Source organism: Arachis duranensis, chromosome 2 (genome assembly GCF_000817695.3).
Source record: "Arachis duranensis cultivar V14167 chromosome 2, aradu.V14167.gnm2.J7QH, whole genome shotgun sequence".
In the NCBI taxonomy this organism is placed as follows: domain Eukaryota; kingdom Viridiplantae; phylum Streptophyta; class Magnoliopsida; order Fabales; family Fabaceae; genus Arachis; species Arachis duranensis.
Window position 1 is genome coordinate 86,935,931 of NC_029773.3, and position 23,648 is coordinate 86,959,578.

The 23,648-nt window shown below is 32.8% G+C and overlaps 3 protein-coding genes and 1 pseudogene across 3 annotated transcripts in view; 2 read left to right on the forward strand and 2 right to left on the reverse strand.

Annotated features, from left to right (window-relative positions):
• Positions 1 to 3,910: 3,910 nt before the first annotated feature.
• LOC107475550 (ATP-dependent DNA helicase 2 subunit KU80-like) lies at positions 3,911 to 9,195 on the reverse strand (annotated as a pseudogene).
• A 7,367-nt stretch (positions 9,196 to 16,562) lies between these two features.
• LOC107475553 (uncharacterized) lies at positions 16,563 to 20,311 on the forward strand. The gene is made up of 7 exons (XM_016095214.3): positions 16,563 to 16,759; positions 16,859 to 16,915; positions 17,105 to 17,230; positions 19,289 to 19,358; positions 19,565 to 19,651; positions 19,750 to 19,863; positions 20,061 to 20,311. Exons 1-7 carry the CDS (start codon positions 16,590 to 16,592, stop codon positions 20,112 to 20,114), a joined length of 678 nt encoding a protein of 225 aa, XP_015950700.1. The 5' UTR covers positions 16,563 to 16,589; the 3' UTR covers positions 20,115 to 20,311.
• A 289-nt stretch (positions 20,312 to 20,600) lies between these two features.
• LOC107475554 (proteasome subunit beta type-1) lies at positions 20,601 to 23,346 on the reverse strand. Its single transcript, XM_016095215.3, has 7 exons — positions 23,168 to 23,346; positions 22,957 to 23,064; positions 22,659 to 22,740; positions 21,660 to 21,789; positions 21,439 to 21,581; positions 21,264 to 21,350; positions 20,601 to 20,984 (listed from the first exon to the last, which is right to left on the reverse strand). Exons 1-7 carry the CDS (start codon positions 23,212 to 23,214, stop codon positions 20,910 to 20,912), a joined length of 672 nt encoding a protein of 223 aa, XP_015950701.1. The 5' UTR covers positions 23,215 to 23,346; the 3' UTR covers positions 20,601 to 20,909.
• Positions 23,347 to 23,551: 205 nt separating this feature from the next.
• Positions 23,552 to 23,648, forward strand: part of LOC107475551 (pentatricopeptide repeat-containing protein At1g10270-like) — a 2,342-nt gene continuing 2,245 nt past the window's right edge. The window contains exon 1 of the mRNA XM_052257937.1: positions 23,552 to 23,618. Within this exon, the coding sequence (XP_052113897.1) occupies positions 23,552 to 23,618 (67 nt within the window). The remainder of the gene's footprint in view (positions 23,619 to 23,648) is intronic.

The window sequence follows — 23,648 nt, forward strand, 5'->3', positions numbered from 1 at the left end:
CATGCTGTGATTGTACTTTAGGCTTATCCTTTATTTTAGGGCTAGCTCCCGTAGGTGTGATATACTCCTGACCTCGTCTGCGAGGTCCCGCTTTGCTTCTTCGTCGTTTCCTTCCACAGTTCTGTGCGAGTTGGGGTCTTGGCGTGCATCGAGGAGGTCGACGAGGAAGATACCTGCCGCGTCTCGGGATCTCTTACGGAGGGCCAAGCTAGTGTTGTCGCACTCTACCGCAACTTTTTGGTCCCCGTGTATCATTCCGATGGTGTCATTATCAGCTTGGAACTTCATTATTTGAAACTTGGTGAAGATGACGGCGGATAGGTCGTTGATCATCTTTCTTCCAAAGATGATGTTGTAGGCAGTGGAGTCCTTGAGGACTACGAATTTGGAGAGGATGATCTTTCTTTGGCATCCGGTTCCGATGGTTAGTGGTAATACTATGGAACCATTCGGTTTGAGAAAGTTGTCTCTAAATCCCATTACCCCATTGCGGTAGGTCTGCAAATTTTTATTTCAGAGACCCAGCTTGTCGAAGGCTCCTCTAAAGAGGATGTTGGAGTCTGCTCCGGTGTTAACCAGTATTCTCTTTACGAGTCCGGTCACGACTTTTGCCGAGATGACGAATGGGGCGTCTTCCGTCGAGGTGCCGTATTGGCAATCATCGGGGGAGAATGTGATCACTTCTGTAACCAGAGAGGTTAGAACTTGGTTTCTTAGTGCTAGGATTTTAAGATCCTTTCCTAGTGGCGATTTTGACTTTTCCAATTCGTAATATCTTCGGATTGTGCCCTTCCCATTCTGGTGATCTTTCTTTTTCAGTTCTTCTGGGTTCCCGGATGATTTTGGCGAACTCGGGGAGTTTTTCATCTCAGATGGTTTGTTCGAGGGCTTCCTTCAAGTCGAAGAAATCTTGAGTTTTATGCTCGTATCCTCGGTGGTAGTCACAGTGCAGGCTCTTGTTGCCGCCTGTCCGTTCCTTCAGTTGTCGCGCCTTTGGGAGGATGCCTCGTTCCACTATTTGGTGGTAGATCTCCGTGATGGGAGTGAGTAGGGGGTTGTAGTTTGAGAACTTTCCCACCTTGGGTGGCCAGTTAATGTTTACGGGTTTAGGGTGTTCTTTCTGGGTCTCTCTTGGTGGCGGGTTATTACGAGGTACCGTATTGTCGTGCTGCCGTTTGTTGGCGGCCACGACTTGACTCACCTCTTCGTCGTGTATGTATTCCCTTGCGACGTTTTGAATCTCGTGCATGGTGCAGACCTGCTTAATGGTGAGGTATTTCCGGAAGTCCTCATTTATGAGGTCATTGGTCAGATAAAAACTGGCGACTGAGTTTGTGATTCTGTCGACCGTCACACTCATCGTTGAACCTATCGAGGTATTTTCTCGTGGATTCATCTTGGCTCTAGTTGATTCTGAGAAAGCTAATGGGGTGTTTAGCTTTAGTGATCCTAGTGGTGAACTTGGCCATAAACTTTTGGGAGATGTCGTGAAAGCTGGTTGTGGAGTTGTTCGGGAGGGCGTTGAACCATTTGATTGCGGGACCAGCCAAGGTTATTGGAAAGGTCCTGCACCGGACCGCATCGGTGGCTCCATCCAAGTTCATCCTGGCCTCGAAAGTCGTTAGGTGTTCTTGGGGATCTTTGTCCTGTCGTATTTCATGTCAATGAGATTGTCGAAGCAATTCGGGAGTTTGGCTCTCGAGATTCTTTCTGTGAATGGGGTGGCTCCCATTATCACGTGTTCGCTTCGTGCTTGTTTTGTTTCCCAGTTGATACGGAACGTAACCGAGGATAAGAAGGAAGATCAAAGAAAAGGGACTCATCTACCTCAATTTGATTTCTTGATGCAACAGCTAAGGGAATTACTCTACCTCACCTGTTCACACCAAAGTTTCTTAAAGAAACTCAAAGAAAATTTCATTCATCAAAGTTAAAGGAAAAAATGGCTACCAAGTTTTAGAGGATTTTTATATATCTTAAATTTAAAACCCTAACTCATAAGTTCACTAGAATAAAAAAAATGGGTCAAATCATAACTGGGCCTAAAACAAACAAACAATAAAAATAAAATAAACATAAAATAAATTCTAAGAAGGTGGTGTCTCTTTTAATTCATCTTGACTAATGAGAGTCTTCAATGCATCTTGTAAAATAGTAAGACATTTGACTTTTGATAATCATTAATCATTGTCTTACCCAATTCTTGATGCATCTCCTGAACACATGATTTAGCCATATTTACAAAACCTTCTTTTATTCTCTTAGTTGTTGCTCTTGTAATTGGACCAATTGGCATATGACAGTTCTCAGTTTGTCCCACATGACTCGTATCATCAATGGTGCCATCGATCGTCTTCTCCACGTCGATGTTTTGGTCTCGGGAAACGCTGCGGTCGTGTTGTTTGCTGTGTCACCATTCTGGGACCTGTTGTTCCTAGGATCGCAGAAAGATCAGGTTCTAGCCAGGTGATACCGTTCTTTGGGCGTAACTCGGCCTTCGAGGTTTTGCACCCTGAAGTACAGCTCTTGGATTAATTTTCTCTCCCAACCCGTCGGGTGCCCGGGCTTCAGTGGGTGGACGGTCGTCCTCTTTTGGCTGCTGCTAGACCAAGGTTGGTTGATGATGCACAGTACTCGTTATCCTCCTGTGGGTGGGAGGAGTGTTACCTTGGAGTTCGGGAGTTGGGTTTCGTGGGTGTGAGTCATGGTGGTGGCTTGAGGATTGCTCCTCGAGATTCTCCGTCATGCCGCCACAATTTGGCAGTCTCCACAGACGACACCAATGTACTAGAAGTCTCTAGTACGAGTTTTGAGATGGATCGGAAACTTGCGAGTCCAGACGGTCGCCGGATTATTTGGCTGGAGTAATGGGGGTAGTATCTGCAAAGATACTTTGACGCTCAAGTCAAAATAGATCTGAGAGGTATAAGGTGTGTAGAATGAATAACGTACCTAAGGGGGTCTCTGACTCCCCTTTATATAGCTAGTGATAGTTATCTTATCTTATCTTAGCAAGATAAGGGATGTATTTGGATTTGAATGTTGGTTAGAGATTGTAGGGCCGGTATGAACCGTCATCATCTTATCTTATCTAGCTAAAATAAGGGAGGTATTTGAATTGAAATATTGGGTCAGGATATTGAAAATTATTGATTCGTGTTTGGGTCGTGAGGATAACCCAATCTTGGGATTGCTAGGTTTAGTGACTATTCCGAGAAAGGACCCAAGATCGGATCCGTAATAATTTGTATATAGCCTTAACATGAGAATTGAAATCTTATTAGAATTGAAATAAGTGCTATTTTTTATATCAAAATATGAAATAGAATTTTAATTCTCTAGAGAATTCTATTTCGAGGATTAATCAATGTAAAACATATTACTCTAAAGAATAATAGGAAATTAAAAAAAATCTACGTAGAGATTAAAAAATATCAATTTATGTCACAAATATCTAAAGAATAAAAATAACAATATATGCAAACAAATAAATAGAATGCAAAAAATAAAAAATAAATAAAAAAATATTTTTTTATAAACAAATAAATTAACGAAATAAAATATAATTGATAAGACATAATATTTATATGACATAGTTGTTGAAATAAAAAATGAAAATGATATTACTTCATTGTAAAAATATGAGTTTTAAACTAATAGACTAATAAATCTTATATATTTTCATAATTATAGGTATAAAATTTGTCCCGATAATAGATTTAGACAAGATATAAAATCAATAAAACACTTATACAATAAGTGGATCATTAGTCTCATAAAACAAGGATTTGCTTTTTAAATTCGAAACCCTCAAGAAATATAAATTATATATCAAAGTTTTCGATTTGCTATTTCTTATAAAATAAGTGCTATAACATAAAGTGAGAGTACTGAATAAAGCTTTGCCAAATGTTCCAAAACAAACGTTTATATAACTGTATTAGACAATCTATTCTAATTTTTAACAAATGATTATCAAAAAGTTCTACCCATTTCAGCACATCCACCTGAGGAATCATTCAACTTTTGGCTCATCTTCTTCAGTAACTTGGCTGTAAGGTGAAACACAATACTGAGTTATGGAGAAAAAAAATAAATGAACAATGAAAGAATCATGCAAGATGCAAGCAAAGGAAGTAGAACAATGCAAAAACCTGTCTAAAAATCCTGCTTTGGGGATTAAGGTGAGTCCCTTGGAAGCAAGATATTCACGGAAATTCTGAAGGTTTCTATCGAAATTCCAAAGACGGCGAAGGAAATCGTTGAACTGTTCTGATTCCTTCAGAGAAAATGCAGATGAGTTTAACCAGTTATATAATGATGAACTTCAAATAAAAAGTTAACATATAAAGTAATGATCGAAAGTGTGATAAGAAGTAAGATAGATTACTTGATCAACAATGCACTTCTCTTGAAGTGCTGTTAAACATTGCAATGCTTCAGGATAGTTATCACCATCATTTGATTCATTAATCAGTTCAAATATTTTGTTTCTCGTATCTTTGATTGCTTTCACAACAGAGTCTTGAGTATTTCTGCTTCCAGACATGGCTTCAAAAACTTGGGGTGGAGTAGGATTGCAGACGCTATCGACTTTAACTTCAGATGAGATTCGAAGGCAGTGGGGTAATGTCTCGATTACAATCTTCTTCGCTAGAAGAACTCTTCTCAAGAATTAAACGCCTCAATTTCTTATGCTGCAAGATATTTTGAATGTAAAAGTTTTTTATGTTTGCAAACCATAACAACCAAGAGTAAAGTGTACATTCTTACCCTGGGATTTTCATTTGGCTCGAAACACCTCCGAAATGAGTCTATCACAGACTTGTTTTTCAAAACTAGGTTAGAATCAGGCTCTGTAATTTTCTTGAGTGTCTCATCAATAGGGGGTACTGCAGCACCCGGATTTTTTGACTTCAGCTCAAGACAACGATAAAAGCGCTGAAAAGATTTATGAATGTGTGTTTTAAGATCCACTTGTCAAAATCATATCCTTTTTAGAAAAAATAAAGTCAAAAGAGAATTGAAACATGAAAATAAACAGAATAAAGAATGTAGGAAATAAACTAGAAACAAACAAATGGGGCGAATTCATGCCTCTAGGACTGGATTTGGTGTAAAATCAGGTAGCAAAGCTTTCTCTTTCCCACATGGTGCAAGATCAAGCATTTCTACTAAATTAGATGCTGCCTCTAGCTGCTGCTGATTCGGCTGTAACTCTGCTGGGAGCTTACTGAAAGAAGGGAACTGGAACTCACGCACATCCTCGGCGAAAGGAAGTACATTGAAGTAAAATGAATCAGGCTGTAAGAGCATGATCTTGAATATGTTAAGTCATTTTAAAACAAATCAAGGCAGGGAAAGTAAACTAACTTAAAAAATGAAAAAAGAAGATTGACAAAACTCACAATATTTTCTTTATCAGATATATTCGGAATCAGGACCCCGATAACAACTTTGGTTTGTCCCCGTCGCCACACACAACGTAGTATCGCCACCTTATTCATTTCCTTCATAGCCCTTGCTAGCGCAGAAAGCGCAAGCATGGCGTTCGTATTTTCCGGTTCAGGTATGAAGATATTGACATCTTTCATGTAGTAGTGCCTTTAATAGACATTGTAGGACAATAGTAAATAGAATAATGATTAAGAACTCTCCATTAGCAAACTCAAATCAAATGAAGCATATTTGTATACATAATCTTTACCTCAATACATTAGAAGAATTAGTAAATCCTAGAAGCTTAACACCCTTTTCAGGTTTGAACTTAACAGCATCCAACGCGACCTTCGACATAGGAACTATTTGAGGACCATAATGATAACCTCTGACCCTTTGATCTGAAGGGACAACTATATCAGGAGATTCATAACATTTCTTTAGATTGGGAAGCTCTTCTATTGTTTTCTTATACACCCATACCTGATTATCATTGAAGTTTTCATGAAAACATGAACAAGTAATCATCAATTCTACAATGTTGTTCTTTGCACACAACTAGATTTAAATAACCACACAAACAAAATAGCAAATTGCAGGAGCCAAAAATGAATCAATACGAGAAATATGATACTTATTTTCACAAATCACAACACAGAAGCAAACAAAAACAGTAGAATTGAAATCAGTGCTATTTTTTATACCAAAACATGAAATAGAATTTTAATTTTCTAGAGAATTTTATTCCAATAATTAATCAGTGTAAAACATATTACTCTAAAGAATAGTAGGAAATTAAAAAAAAATCTACATAGGGATTAAAAAATATCCATTTATGTCACAAACATCTAAAGAATAGAAATAATATTAATATATACAAACATATAAATAGAATACAAAAAATAAAAAAATAAAAAAAATTATTTTTTTATAAACAAATTAATTGTATGAAATAAAATATAATTAATAAGACATAATATTTATATGACATGGTTGTTGAAATAATAAATGAAAATGACATTACTTCATCATAAAAATATGAGTTTTTTAAATTAATAGACTGATAAATCTTATATATTTTCATAATTATAGGTATAAAATTTGTCTCGATAATACATTTAGACAAGATATAAAATCAATAAAAAACTTATACAATAAGTGGATCATTAATCTGATAAAACATGTATTTGCAGCACAAATCACAGCACAGAAGCAAACAAAAACAGTAGTATCCTCAGTTCACCATGGCTCAAAGTATCCAACTTAATCAGGGATAAAGGTTCATATTGCCCATGGATAACTCAAACTTAGAGCATTCAATCATCATTGAGAAATAATTATCCTTCCATTGATCATTTTCCTAATTATTAAGTAAGGTAAGAATTGACTACATTTTAATATTCCAAGATATTGAAATTATCAATTTTTTACTTTAGGATGATCTAGAAATACTCATAATCATTTATTTACATAGAGTAAATAGGCACATTGCCTATTAAAAAATTAAATTAATATAACAATGGAAATGAGAAACTTTTACTTTAACAAATGGTTTATCATCGATGGTGGGTTGAGTAAAAAAAATGAATACAATGAACAATGACACATCAAAAACATATTCATCATAGGCCTAGAAATTGAACTTATGTTATACATCATACCACAGATCTCACCTTGATCTTCATTTTTGAGCTTAGCTCAAGATCACCTCTGAAAACTGTATGTGGGGTTTTATTCTGTGTTTTAAGAGCACCAAACAAAGAAACTGGATTCCCCACATACACTATCCTTGTAGAAGTTTCCTTTGAAAAGATATTTAAAAGGCGATGATTCTCACTAGCTGTCGTCTTATTTGCCTTCTTCCGACAAAGTTTTCCTCTCACAATTATGCTTTCCATCCTTGTATCATGGACAGACATTTGTTTAGCAATGGTGGTAACTTGCTCTTCTTTTGTTCCTTCTATAGATTCTTTTGTTGGACATTGTGCATTCGTAATAAGACAGAGTCGTTTCTTCACCTTGTTAGCTTTCGGATACATTTTTATCAGCAGATCCATGCCAACAACAATAGCATCAAGAACTAATATCAGAATTAAGGTATCCACAAAAAGGTAAAAAGACAGTATAGTAATGGAACAAAATATTTGTCACATGAGACATAAATTAATGTAATATTATAGTCTAAAGTCAAAGAACTTGCACAAAGTGTACTTTTATTTATAAAGGGTCTGGTTATTAATCAGTAGCAACTAAGAAAACATAACATTGAACAAGTAAAAGCTTCAACATTATGAAACCAATTGCTCTGTGGATACAATCTCCATCTTTAGTTCCTCGGGGCAGTTTTTGTAAAGCCTCAACCATATCTCCATCCACATCTTTAAGATTTTTCAAAACCACGACATGTCGATAACCACCAAGTTCCAAAGTAAGTTCGTTATAAGTTTCTGAAAATTTGAAGGTAAAGACAGGTGAGGGAAGCCTTTAAATTTGATCAAACTTTGATACAACAAAATAAGATAACTCACTGAATCAAAGTAAACAAACAGCAATAGTGTGAAGATTCTACATAACAATATGAATAGCATAAGTAACATCAACAATGGTAAATCAATATGGCAAAAACTCATTACAATCAAACACAGATAGTGTGAAGATTCCCCGAGAATGAGAAGCAAAATCACAATATCATTACTAAAAGTTAATCAAGGAATGTTTATTGAGTTCTACCTCTACTAATCTACTTTCAGCAATTAAATAACTATTATCCATGATAGAAAAACAATAGCCCCATTTGATCATACAACAATCCACTTATATCGAAAAGAGTAATGATATAGTATCACAAAATCATTGCCATATATCCTCCTAAATACTAAAATGTAGATACTCTCAATGTCTTCAAATTTTAAAAAACATGCAATTCTTTCTTTATTTAGTAGTTAGAAGAATGTTGAAGAGGATCAAACATTTTCAAGCTAGAAAATGCTGAATTCTTGTTATTGTTCCGATGCAAAACTTAACGTACTCTAGAACTTTTGTTTACATCATAAGGATCAAAGTAAGCACCTTTTGTCCCAAATAACACAACTCCCACTTTATCATGCCTGTTGTAGATCAGCTGCACATAAATTAAAACAAAAACACGAAAAGGGTCATGCAATTGTTATTGTTGCAAGTTGCAACTATTAGAAAACAAAAGGTGAAGAATAACAGTAGCAGTAATGAATAGAAGACCTTCTTCTGCACAAGCATGGAACAAAGCTTCTCAATTACAGGAATAACAGAATGCATGGATGGACCCACATCAAGCAGCAAAACCAAAGCTTCCTGTGATCATTATAAGCAAAATAAATATTAAAGTTTGAATTTTTTTAAAATGGGTTTCTGTTATTCATCTTTTTTTAGAGCAGAAAAACCCAGAAGGCCAAAGCCCCTATGTGACTAAATTTTGGCAATGAAAATGGAAAAGTTATTTCTTTTATACAAAAAAGGAAAAAAAGGAATATGATTTGATAACCTTGTTAGCCATGGAAAAGCAGAGAGAAAGATTTAAGCTTGAAGAAGAAAGTATAGTGTTGAGGTGAGGTGATGGTTTGTCTGCGTTTTTTTCTTCTTTTTTTTTTGTTCTCTCTGTTCCCGCTTCGATAGTTATAAATACCAAAAGTCACAAGTGTCCTACCATTGCGTAATGTTGTCTTTGTCTCTTGTAATATCCGTCATGTAGGATTGTAGGTTGTCTTTGATTTTCACACCTAATAATCTGTGATTCTATTTAAGGGTTTTTTTGTTTCGTGTAATTGTTATTCTTATATACTATATTTATAAAAGGTTAATTACAAAATTTTCAGGAATAAATTTTATAATATCATTTATGTACCTCATATGATAAAATACCAATAAAAAAAATCAGTAAATAATATTAATCAAATATTATTTTAGGATCTTTAATATATTATAAATAGCTTAAAAAAAATATTGGACTTATTTTCTTTTCCTGGTGAGACCTAAATCCATTTTGGAGGCTGTCTCTTTATAGGTCTGCACCTATTTATTAGTATCTTAATCAAATTTTTTGAAGGTGACTAGAGAGTCAGAGGGTGAAAGAGTAATCATAGGATAAGAGAAAGAAAAGGAAATAGAATTCTGGTTTTTATGTAGAATAGTCAACTTTAACATAAATTTTATTTAATTTTTTATTTTATATATTGTTGCATTTATTATTGAAAATAGGATAAAATAAAATATTGAGAATAAGATATAAATAATAGAGACATAAATTTTATATTTTTATATTTTGTTTAGTAATAAATTATAACAAATTATAAAAATTTAATTTATTTTCATTTTTTTATTTAAAAATTTAAAAATAATAATAATAATAATAAATATAATTATAAAAAATTAATAAGAATAATAAAAAAATTAAAAATAAGTTGTGTTCTTTGTTAGTGTGTCTATATTCTTCTTGTCAGAATGAATATAAAATATACTAATTTAGTGTCTATATACACAATGTCTCTATACATATCTTATCTATTAAACATGACTCTGTGTCTTTATGTGCCCGTCTCAGTATCCCGTCTCACTAATTGTTGTCAATAGTTCTCATTTTTGAGTATTTTTTATTTGGGTAAAAATATTAAATAATACTCAAAAGTCATATTGTTGATAAAAATAATTCTAAAAGTTACGAATAACAAATAAATCTCTAAAAAATTTTAAAAATATAATAAAAATAAATAGATATTAAATATATATTTTTTAAAAAATTTAAAAGTTAAATTTTAATACAATTTTTTATAAGCATTATTAAAAAAATAAAATCTTCATTCTTAAAATTTAGTAATTTTATATCAAGTAACTTTTTTAAAACAATTTTTTTTATTATGAATAATCAAGTTTTTTTAAATTAAAAATGTTCTAAAAATCAAAATTTGCTCTAATCTTTTTGTGCACCTTCTAAATACTAATAGTTACTCAAATATCTCTACAAAAATTGAAATTAAATGGATAAGGTGTTTATTAAATATTACTTTTTTTATTATTTTTAAAAAATATAATATTTATTGGTTGTTTTGTTTTCAAATCATTATTCGTATCTTTAAAAGTTATTTTTATTAGCGATATAAATTTTTGGTATAATTTTAGTATTTTACTCTTTTATCTTATTTTTTATTTGTAAGTTTTAGTGTTTTGGCTAATTATATATGTAATTTGTGCTTTATTTAAGATTCTATTGTAAGATTATAATAAAATTATTCTTTTAGTCTAAATAATTTGTGATTTTTATTTTTTATATTAATTTTTTTACATTTTTTTATCTTAATATATTTTTATTATTATTTTATTTGATATATTTGCTTGTTGATAATTACTATATGATATTAAGACTCTTGTATTATTCTTGTGTTAGATTTGTATTATTTTTTATGCTAGGTTTTTTCAAAAAATAGTATGAATCTAACACAAATAAATTTTGTGGTTTGACTGAATGGTAAAACTATATACGAGTATATGGCTTTGTTGTTTGTTCTATTAGAAAAGTATAATAAATTAAAGAGTAAAGTTAGGGAACCAAAAGTATATCAGCCAAAACTCAGCCAAATATCTTTGGATGAATTTAAAATTTTTACGAGTTAATATATATGGATGTTTCTTCTACTAAGTATTAGAATGTTTCTTTTTCATATTAAATGGATGTTCTTTTATATATTTTTTGAATTTGTGATTGTTAGAAGTGGATAGATTAATATGAGAAAAAAAGGAAGGTTTTTATAGGTTTTAATTAGGTTTACTTAATCAATTTAAATTTTTTTAAATTTTGAATTTAAAAAATTTAAAATTAATTAATTATTGATATAAATTAATATAGTTTTGTTTAGTTTTTTGCTGATAAGCTTTTGGTTCCTTATACTTTTTCTAAATTAAATGTATAAAATTATATCAGCAAATCGAATTATAATTTTTTTATATAAATTAAATAATTCTATTATTTACCGATATAAATAATTTTTAACGTTTTTATCAAATTACGTCGGATTGGTAAAAAAAAAAAGATTATGATTCTGTCATCTCGGACTCCATAATTACAAACGTAACGAAAAATATGTTGTCATTTTTGTTCTGTGCTATTCCCATAAATAAAACTCTACCATATTTTTTATATATATGCGTGCCATCCACGGATATAAACGACTTGCAGTGCTTGAAGGCTTTCACACAGGTAGGGAATGTCCAAAAAACTTTGTCAAACATGCTGCATTCACGTATCAGGAGGTGACCATCATAGTATGGAACAATACTAATATCACATACTGTTCCGGGACAACAAGTCTGTAGTGCCTATAGGAACCTCGACATCTTGTTGTATGACTTCTTCCAATCACCGTATATCTGAGCAATTGCCTTCTACTTCGTCATTCACACCTTTCTGTACGAGAATTTGAAGTGATAGCTTTGTCTATCCTCACGGATGGGTTGGATTGCATCAACGAGAGGATGACACGACAGATGAGAGTATTGTCCAATTGTCGGTGGGAGCTAGACACGTGTGCGCACCTCCCACCCTACAAACCTCCCTAAAGAAATAAAAGTAGATTTTTTTTATATGTACATTTACCATAAAAGTAATGGCTAAGAATATAGATGACATTTACACTTACCAATATCCGAGATTCTGTCGGAAAGCGACGCAGAGACTCCAATGGCAGCCTGCTTCGTGTTGTCGGCAACGCACATGGTACTTTAATCGATCAGACTCCAGTACTCGGTACTCTGCACTTTGACGGATGCTGTAATTCTTCACCCCCTACAGTACTGCATCTCTGCTTTTGAATCTGTGACCCACCCTGAACTCCAGACTCCCATCTAACTTGTAATCGTCTTCACCCGTGTTGGAAAATTAATTTTTCTCTTGCACTACATCCATGTCTAACGTATGATAATGACTTGGCACAGACGACAACGCTGGAATTGGGTGTGGGGCCGGCAAAAGATACTGGTGTGATGGCTCCACCGGAGTCTCAGACACAAGCTCCTCCTCGTCATCATCTTGTGACGAATCACTGTCGTTACTATCTGCAATATAATTCTTGTGAGATCCATCACCGTCAATGTCCATGCCATCCAACGGACTAGCAACATGGATGGGCGATGGTGTGAGAGGCGAATCATCTTGCACAAAGTCCGATTGTCCAGATCCACTACCACCAACATCACCAACCTCTGCGGAGAGCTCCATCACTTGTTCGGCCATGATCCTACCATGGATGTCAAACATCAGCCGCACATGCTCGTCGTCATACAGCCAAAACAGACGAAATCGAAAAATTCTATTTTCCATCGGTACTAGCAGCCTATACCCTACCCGTTCAACCTCTTTTCTCCCACTATCAGTGACGTTTCTCAATATCAGACTCTTCAACTTCGACAACGAGGCAACTTGCTGTGTGCGCAATAACACGGGATTCTCACACTCAAACACGACCTCATTATCACCATTTCTCATAAGGCAATTGAGATACATACATACAACCATATATCCGCTACTACTAGACATTATGGCTAATTTGCGAAAGAATAAGGTGTAAGAGAAGTAGTGAACTTGTTGTGAAGAATATAATGGGTTTCATATCCGTTTATAGCTGCTGAAAATTTGTCCTAACGTATTTTCTTTACACAGTAAACAAATTAATTTTACATGTATTTCGTTTACCGTGTAAACGAATTTATTTTACACGTATTTCATTTTCACTGTAAACGAAATGCAGTGTAAGCAAAATATGAGATGCGACGCAATTTGGTAAGAACATTGAAAATTATTTATATCGGTAAATAATAGAATTATTTAATTTATATAAAAAAATCCCACAAAAATTTTTGCACATCACACAAACTTAGTAAAAATCATTTTGCACATACACATATAAATATTTATATAGTACAGAATTTTTTGCCCCTAACACAAAATTTTACTGCGAATATATTATGTTAGTTGCTAAGTCAATATGTTTAGTATGTTGTCTTCAAAAAAATTTTGTACTGCACACTAAAATTATGTGTTGTGCGCCAAGATTTCTGTGCTATACCCCAAATTTATGTGCTATGCATAGGAATAATAAAACGGGTCGAACCCGTTGAATCTGCCATAAAAGATGAAAAACGCTATGATTTTAAACCTGTCAATATCGAAAAACTGTGCTAAACCTGCGAATTTTGGTGCCAAAGATTTTTTTATAATAAAAAAGTGATTAATTATACAAAAATTAACAATCATATAATTTTTAAACATAAATTTTTCATTTTTTTTCTTTTTTTCTTCTTTTTGTAATTCACTTTATTTATTTATTTTACACTTTTATATATATGCTGAAATTATGTAACTTATTTATTAAAATAAAGATGATTCAATTCGTTGATATTATTTTCAATAATTTTATTAAAGTTAAAAATTTAAAAGAAGATAGAGAAAAAATGTATTATAATTTAATTATTTTTATTTATATTTAATTTTTTAATTCTCATATGTTTATTATTTTTTTATTAAATGTTAAGCAGGCTAGTTCGCCAATCCATCATAAAAAGTGGGCCTGACTAGCATTTTGATCCCACTTTACTTGGTACGCACGAGGGGCTTTTTATTGATGCAGCCTTTGGTAGGGTGGATTACCCATTTTGCCACCCTTAACTGTGTGTATTTTGTTGGTTGAGTGTTAATGTTTTGAGTGTATTGCGTATTTTGCTTTACTTTGTTGATTGGGTGTTGATATTCTCGACATGTGGCCCTTCAAAAATTTTTGTGTTTTATACTAAAATTTTTTGAGCTCTGCTCCAAAATTCATATGTTGTGAATTAAAATGTTCATACTCTAGTTTTATGAACATATATAGAAGATGATGATAAAGACGACGAAGACGATAATAATAATGATAATAAAGGAGGATGAATAGAAAAAAGAAAATAAATTAAACAACAACAATAACAATACCAGTAGAAACAACAACAATAACAACAACGGTTGCAATAATGACGACGACGACAACCGTGATGGCAACCATAATAATATCAACGTTGAAGAAAGAAGTGCGACATATATGTATGAAAAAAAGAAGTACATGATGATTTAGTTGAAAATTTGGTTTAAAATACGCTCGGACATCTAACTTTATTAATTATTTATTATTATTTTTACATCAAATATGAATAATTATGTTTTTTTATATATAATAAAAGAGTAAAGTATCGTTTTTGTCCTCAACGTTTAGGGTAAGTCCCAAAGTTGTCTCTAACATTTCAATCGTTATATTTAAGTCCCTAATGTTTCAAAATTGACTCAATATTGTCCTGCCGTTAAGGATCCGTTAATAGAATTGACGGCGGGACTTAAATAAGACGAAAACGATACATAAAAATAAATTTTAATTTAATTTTATCTTTTAATAATATCAATTTTTTACTGTACATAGTATTCAATTATTTTTTAATTACATCTAAATAAATTACACTTAATCACATTACTTTCCTTTTAAATAAATTAATTTTTTTATAATTTTAAAGAATTTTGATACATTAGAGACAAAAGGTATAATTTATATTTTATTGTATATATATTATTTTTATTTTTTTCTGCAAGTTTATATACTAGTCATTCTACAAACATTTCATGATAACTAAAAATCTTTAAGAGTAAAATTATAAAAAAATTAATTTATTTAGAATAAAAGTAATATGATTAAGTATAATTTACTTAGATGTGATTAAAAAATAATTGAATACTATGTATAGTAAAAAATTGATATTATTGAGGGATAAAATTAAAATTTATTTTTATGTATCATTTTTGTCCCCAACGTTTTCATCCTATTTAAGTCTCTAATATTTTAAAATCGTCTCAATTTTGTTCTGCCGTCAACTCTGTTAACGAATTTCTAACGGCAGGATAACATTGAATCAATTTTAAAACGTTAGAGATTTAAATAGGACAACTAAAACGTTAGAGTCAATTTTAAAATTTACCCCAAATATTAAGAACAAAAACGATACTTTATTCGTAATAAAAAGAGTTAACCGAGGCACTGGCGGATCCAAGGGGGCCTAAGGTGGCCATGGTCCCCCTATTTTTTTTTAAAAAAAAAGTAGTGTTATTAGTTTATTATTATATAATTAATATATTTTTCTATGACAATAGTAACAATTGAACAGACTTTTTTAACAATAAAAATTATTAAAACTTGAGTTTGAAACAAGATAAAAGATAAATTTTTAGCAAATTATATAATTATATACGTTGAAAAAGAGATACTTTAAAATTTATTTCAAATAATAAATTGATAATTTTAGTTATATGAAATATCGCAAAACAATTTTAAAAATACCAAAACTTAAAATATGTAGTTGAATGTTAATTTTTATATAATATAATTATTAATTTTAACCTATATATTATAAATTATATTTTGTTAACTTTTTATTATATTATATTTTAATTTATTTTATATTTAATTTGACCCCTTTTATCAAATTTCTGAATCCCCCACTGAACCGAGGTATTAGTGTATTACAATGAAAGGAATATGAGTAGAAGGCATTGACAAGTTATTTAATATATAAGAAAATGTATGAGAATAAGTCCGAATATTCATTGGTTGAAAAGAAACAAGTACTATCATGGTATTACTTGAAATTGACCAATACTATAAATAATTAAAAAATATAATTGTTTCTCTTTCTTCTAAATTCAACAAACTTAAGAAATTGTGATTAACTATTTCCCTAAATATACTAAGTTTTCCGTTGTCAAAACTCAAATTTAAAGCCATTAAAGAAAAAAAGAGAGCTTAACTTCCACTCAATGACTCAATTATCCCATGACCACTAACCAATACATGAGACCATGACTATGATTCTTTAATATTATGTAACTAGAGACGTGTTTAAAACATTTTTACAATGAAATAAAAACTAATTATTATTAATAAAAAAGAAATACAAAGTTGCCAACCCCTTTTCCGTGTGAGAAAAAAGTAAAATGATCAAAACGCCGCGTTAAAGATGCAATATATGAATATATTATTCACACACGTGACTTATATATATAATGCTTTGCTCTAAACACAACCTTTCAATTTTTTAAGCTCTTTTCTTCATCAATGGCAGCATCTTCATCCAGCACCTTCTACACCAACCTCAAGTTTTGTACCAAACCCAGCAACAACAACAAAGCTTCTTCTCTTCTACGTATTAGTCTCTGTCACAAGAATAATAATAATAATCATGAAGACAACAACAATAACAACAGCAACAGCAACTTGAACCGAAGGTTCTCTTCTTCCACACTTTGTTATTGAATTGAAACTGTTGAATTTGAATGCCCATTTTCTGAAATTTCTAAAGTTCAAATCTTTTTACCATTTCGAAGGGAACTCATATTGAGAAGCAGTGAAATAGCAACAGTTGGTGCTATCTTCAATTTCAGGTAACTTCCTCCTCTGTGTTCTTTTTTCTTTTTCCTGTTTTTCCATTATCATCATTTGAAGTTGTTCACTTTTTTTTATTATATTATTATTGTAATGCAAATTTGGAATATCCTAAATTAAGATTTCATGTTTTCCATTATTGCATATTTGAGTGATGAGAATTGAGAATTAAGGGGTCTTTTGTGCAGTGGAAAAAAGCCTGATTATCTTGGAGTGCAGAAAAATCCTCCATCATTAGCTTTGTGTCCAGCAACTAAGAATTGTATATCAACATCTGAGAATATCACTGATACCATCCATTATGCACCTCCTTGGTAAAGTTCCCTTCTTTTTGTGTGTGTTAATCTAACTATTGGTTTTCTAGTATTTAATAATTAGCTGCAATTAGAATAATGTTCTATTTTTAGCATAGATTTCAATAACATGTGAACAATTTATATGAAACTATGAAAGAGAAAATCCCAAATTTTGTTATCAATTTTGTTTGAGTGGAATTTTATCTCATGAACATAAACATCATAACATGAGAGTATCATAATCCTATAACTTATGTTTGTCATAAAACTCAGTAGCATTTTAAAGAGGGTTTATATGAAAAGGAAAAGTACAGGTAGACAATGGAAATATTAAACAATGTGAACAATGAATATATCGGATGTTCAATTCACTAGATGTGTGGATGGTTATTTACTTATTCTAACACTAAATTTTAGGTGAGTAATTTGGAGTGTATCTATACAATATATACAATGGGCTGTTTATTTGGCCAATATATATTAATAATGTGAATTAAACATCATTTTTCCTAATTTTTAGTTGTTTTTTGTGATATCTACCTCCAATTTATCCCAAATTATTCTTTCACGTTAACCCTTGATCACATACCATTACCTACCCTCCAAAAAATCCCATTGTTTGTTCTGCAGAAAACCCCCTTTCTCCGCCGCCCCTCCGCAGCAACCTGCGTTCTACCGCTCTGTTTCTGTGCGACGTGTAGCCTCCGTTCCTGCCAACCAAAACTGTCGCACTACGCCTCCTCGCGCCAACGCCCTCGCCGGAAGAACCTCCGTCACTCCTCACGCGGCCGAACATCCGTGATCTGCAACTGTCAGTGTCGCCGACTTGAGTTGCAGCCCCGAACCCCCACGCTCGCATCATCACAGCGCTGCTGCCTAGGTCTTGTTGAATTACTCGAAGAATAAACATCCACGAAAACTGAGGAAGTGAACATCCAAAATCATACAAAAACGAACATCTAATGTGAACGTGCATAAATCATAACCAGCAATCATCATCTACAACTAGGAATCCAAGAATAACCATCAACGTTCACAAAGAAAGTGAACATTCGGCGACGGGAAAAAGGCACAAATGGGCTGCGATGGAGGCACTGGACATCCGGATTGCTGCGGTGCTGCGAGCTTGACTCACACAATATGCGCGTCCTTCCTACGTACGGTGGCCTGTGCGGACGATGGCGACTGGTAACCATGGCGGCATTGTACCGACTTTTGCTTCGAGGATAGAGTGAGAGAAGAGTTTACACCGTAATGAGAGAGAGAGATAATCCTAATTTGATTCTAGCGGGAATTATGATTTGATTCAAATTTTAAATGCAAACTACTCAAAATTAATTAATTGTCATAACTACCCAAAATTAATTAATTGCCATAACCAACGAAAATCATAATTTGATTCAAATTTTAAATTGGAAACTACTCAAAATTAATTAATTGTTTCTAATTTAATTCTAATTCCAATTTAACCCCATTGTACGCATTGTATAAAATATACATTGGCTCCTCATACTTTCCCAACATATTATTACCACTCTTTTTTAATATAATGTTTGAACTTTATAAATTAACTGAGTGATTGAAAATGTTGTTTAAACAATATGCTTCAAGATTTTGTAAGTGTTTCTATTTTCACCTTCTCCATCAATGTTTAGAAGATAATAAACTTGGTTTAGTAATTAGTACCAAAGGAATCTCAGATGGCGTATCCATGTGCATTACATTGAATTCATGCATTCGCAATAGTTTATCAATTCTCAAACTTTGAGCCACGTGAGTTTAGTGTAGCTGATGAGTAATGTTTGTTGGTTTGAGCTGTTCAACATTGACCAATATTAAAATAAACATGGGTCGGTGAAATAGTGTACTTTACCACTTATAATTTAATTTTGTTACAGGAATTATAACCCTGAACATTTAATACTTTATTGTGCAATTACCAATACATGCATGTTGTCACTTGTCTAAAAATTTAATTTTGTTACAGGAATTATAACCCTGAACATTTAATACTTTATTGTGCAATTACCAATACATGCATGTTGTCACTTGTCTAAAAATTTAATTTTGTTACAGGAATTATAACCCTGAAGGTAGGAAAAATCCTATAAGCAGGGAAGAGGCAATGGAGGAACTGATAGATGTGGTAATAAATGATAAATCTGACTCAATAATCATGGTTCTTACCTTTGGATTATAAGGGTCTTTTAGGTTTTCAGAAAAATATATCTATATCCATTTTATATTTTCTATATTACTAATGAATCAAAATGTATCAATGTATGCATCAATGTTCACTTTTTTATTTGATTGAAGTAAAGCTTATGCCAATGCATAATGATAATCTCACAGATAGAATCAACACCAGCAGACAAATTTACACCACGAATAGTTGAAAGGAAAGAGGACTATATCAGAGTGGAGTACTCAATCTTGGGGGTATGTGCAATTCTAGATTAAAAATAAATAAAAGTAAACCTTTTGTGCATTTAGATGGTTTCCGAAACCAGCTTTAATTCCAATTCTCTCCTCTTCAGTTTGTGGATGATGTTGAGTTCTGGTTTCCTCCTGGTAAGGGTTCAACAGTGGAGTATCGATCCGCATCGAGGGTTGGAAACTTTGATTTTGATGCAAATAAGAAAAGAATTAAGGTAAAACTTCATAACTGTTTGGTTTTGGGGATCTTCTCCATTGCAAAACTTTAATCATACACTCGACATGATAAAGGATCTCATGTAATTTATTTTTTACTTAAGATAAACTACAAGTAATTGTACAAATTTGGTTAAAAGATGAGGTGGAAAAGTAGACAATCACTTCCTGATCAAAACTTCTTTCTTAATCGCAGGCATTGAGACAAGAATTGGAGAAGAGAGGATGGGCATCTGCAGAGACGATATAAGCAACCTATATAGAAATCATATAATCAATGGCAACAAAAACAACTTGAGTTCAACTTGAATAATTTTTTAGCAGACCATAACCTATTGAACCATTGAATGAAAGACATGTCTGTGTTCATTTGAATTGCAGAACTCAGAGTGCACAAATGTAACCCTTGTTCAAGGAATGAAATAAATATCTTGGTTGTTTTTCCAATTGATATATTCCTTCACTACGAGTTTCCATCATGGTTTTGCATTTCTTTTATTGACAAAATGGTCAAAATTCCATGCTGGATTACCTAAGTAAATTGAACTAGCACTTTTTCTTCTATATCAAAAATAAATAGCAAGGGTGAGAGTAGTTTTCTCCATGCACCTATCACTTTTAATCCCTAACCAAATACACACTAAGAAGAGTAGGCACCAATGCTCAAACATTTGTCAAATTGAACTACATGCTTCTAGCCATATGAAGTTGTATGCATAAACCAAGTAAAGCACACTGTATAAAACACCAGTTAGAGCCGATTAGATTTTGCTGAGATAATACCATGATCAAATTTCATAATCTTTTACAACACAGTGGATTTGCATTAATAAAGATCGGATAATATCCAATGCAAATTTAATTGAAAGCAAAGTCTAGTACTCTAGTTATAATGTAAACAAACTAGCACTTCCTCGAATTGGTTCCACACTGGAAACGCTTTTCTCAACTTTGCCTAATGGGAAATATCAACCATGACATACAGTACTTCAAACATTCTCAATTCAAATCCAGCACCTCCAACAGAACATTTCATTGTAGAGCATCAATCTTTCCTTAGATCCATGTACTCTCTATGGATACCACTAGCATTTAGGATGACAATTTCAACCTTATCTCCCTGTAAAAAGAATAAAAGTTAGCAACCAAGTTTATTCACATGTGGCAAACAGATGTGCTATACAGTATGAAATGAACTTTAGACAGGAATTTTGAGAAACAAAATCCTACAATTTGCAATGATGGACTTATGTACCGTTAAGAATTACTGTGGGTAGAAATCAATGGAACAAGTTTTGGAAAGGAATTTTCAAAATCAAATTCATAGAATTTGCAAAGATGCACTTCCATACCATTAAGAAATACTGAATGGCAAGCTACAAATGTTATACAAACTTACAGTGTATATATCTCTCTCGGTTGCAGATGCAAAAACAGTTTTGACCAGCTCGACTGCTTCTGCTTCAGCCAATGGAGTAACAGCATCCTGCAAGATATCAAAATTGTCACATAGATATCAACCGAAATTTAGAGAATCAAACATTTCAAGATAAGTATTAATTTCAGAACTTTACCACAGGTGGATATAGGAGTGGGCTGGGAGACTTCAGTTGGTTATCCAAAAATGGTGTAATGAGTGTTGAACCAGAACCTTGAGAGCTATAGCCGACCCTCTCATATGAACCAACAGCATCATACGTGAAAACACATCCCTTTCCTATTTCAGGTTTAGGTAAGTTATTAGCAAATAAAACAATGGTACATGGACAAACATAGAAGGGTAGATATAGTGTACCTTCATTGTCAAGACCACCCAAGACATTGAAAGAATAATAAGGGAAGAAACGTTTGTAATAGAGAGTGTTCGAAAGCAATTGAGCCATTGCAGGGCAGCTCATTTGCTTGTTGTGTTGATGCTGATAAATCTGCATTCAAATGAAAAAGACAAAATCATTTAAGTACCAACGCAGCTCCCACATTCATTGTCAACATATGATAAAAGCAAGAATCACAAAAGGTACAAAACAATTCATAAATACAATTCCGCAGTTTCCTCATTTTCACTACTAGCATCTAACAACATAATCGATACAGCATGTCCTTCAGGGAAACAAAACTATTCAATTCAAGCATATCTAAATGCACATGGAATCAATTCATAGATATCTTCGACTGCATAGTAGCTTTTCGAAAATTGATAATAGACAATGGAAATTCCAATAACTGAAACCAGCCTAATCCTAATACCATAGTTTCCAAACCTTTGAATACATGATTACATGGTCAGAAAAGAAAATGTATTTGGTCCAAATAAAAAGAATGAAAGCTCTCATATAATTAATAAATGTCAAATCAGTTCCTAACAGCTTCAAATCCAATTCAACTTATGATGCAAAACAAGTGGTCGCAATGTACCGCTTCAACTCTAATGGTTGAAGATAATAGTTTTCAGCACAGAAAGATTGAAAACAACTCAACCAAGAAAAGTTCATTCATCCAACTTAATCTGAACTGAAATATCTACAATCTAAGAAATAAAACAACAAACCATACAATGATGGGATTAAACGTAGAAACATAATATCTAACTTGCTATGCCAGCGGCTAGCCTAGAAGAGCTTGAATCCAAAATAGCATTTCAACTATTAACTTATTAAACACAAACAGCTTCCTAGGAGAACATATACTAAGTGATTAATAAGCATATTAACACAGCAGTTGCTAACTTGAAAGAACTCGCACGCAAAATAAACATCTTTGGCAAATAATACAATAGTTGAGAATGTTGACTCACCAAATGCCTAGCAGACAACACCTTCTGCAAAGCTTTAACATCAGCTTGAAAGCCCGAAGAAGCCATAACACATTTTTCAGCTCTGCCGCAAAATTAAAGAAAAAAAAAAAACTCCAATTCATATTCTCAAACGATATTAACATAACCACACACATAAACATCAAGGAAACTTTGCCCAATTAACAATTTAACAGTTCATGCAGCTCTCAAGTATAAAATAACCCACTAAATTTCAAATGATTAAAAGAAATAATAAAACTTAATGATTAATTAAGAGTAATAATTAGGTTGCACATACAATTGGGAGATTTTGGAGTATTCCCGAGTGAGGATGTTGTAACCAGTGGACATTCTTGTATCCGCTGCGATAACACAGTAATCAGCTCCGGCAATCGCAACACAGGATCTATTAAAGGCAAAAATTAATAATAATTAATAATTAATTAGACAAAAAAAATTCCCCAAACAAAAAACTGCAACTGAGAACCAAAAAAGCGAGAGAGAAGTACCCTCCATTGTTGTCATAGGGAGACCAATTAGCGTGCTGCTTCGTCATCGTTGTTGAATCACAGAGTCACAGCGATGAAAGTTGAAGAAGAAGAAGAATGAGTGTTGGGGTTTTTTGTGAATGTTTCAGTCTAATAGGGTTCGGTTTTCGATCTGCCTTTGCTAGCACGAAAGCAAAGTGACGAGCTCTTTTTTTTTTCTCTCCGAAAAGTGACAGTGTTCGTTTTTATAGAATGGGCTTTTTTGAACTAATTGGGCCTTTTTGTTAAGTGAAAATTAATCGATAGACCCAAAAAGAACAAAAAAAAACGCAACTCTTAGTAGAGTGAGACTGAGTGCTTGGTTGGTTCTCTCTCTCACCTATTCGTCACACCATCAACGAAACGATGCCGCTTTACCGCCTCCTCCTCCGCTCCCTCCGCCGTTTGTCGACGCTCCAAGATGTTGCCATTTGTGATTCTCGCCCTTTCCCTTTCACTGCAC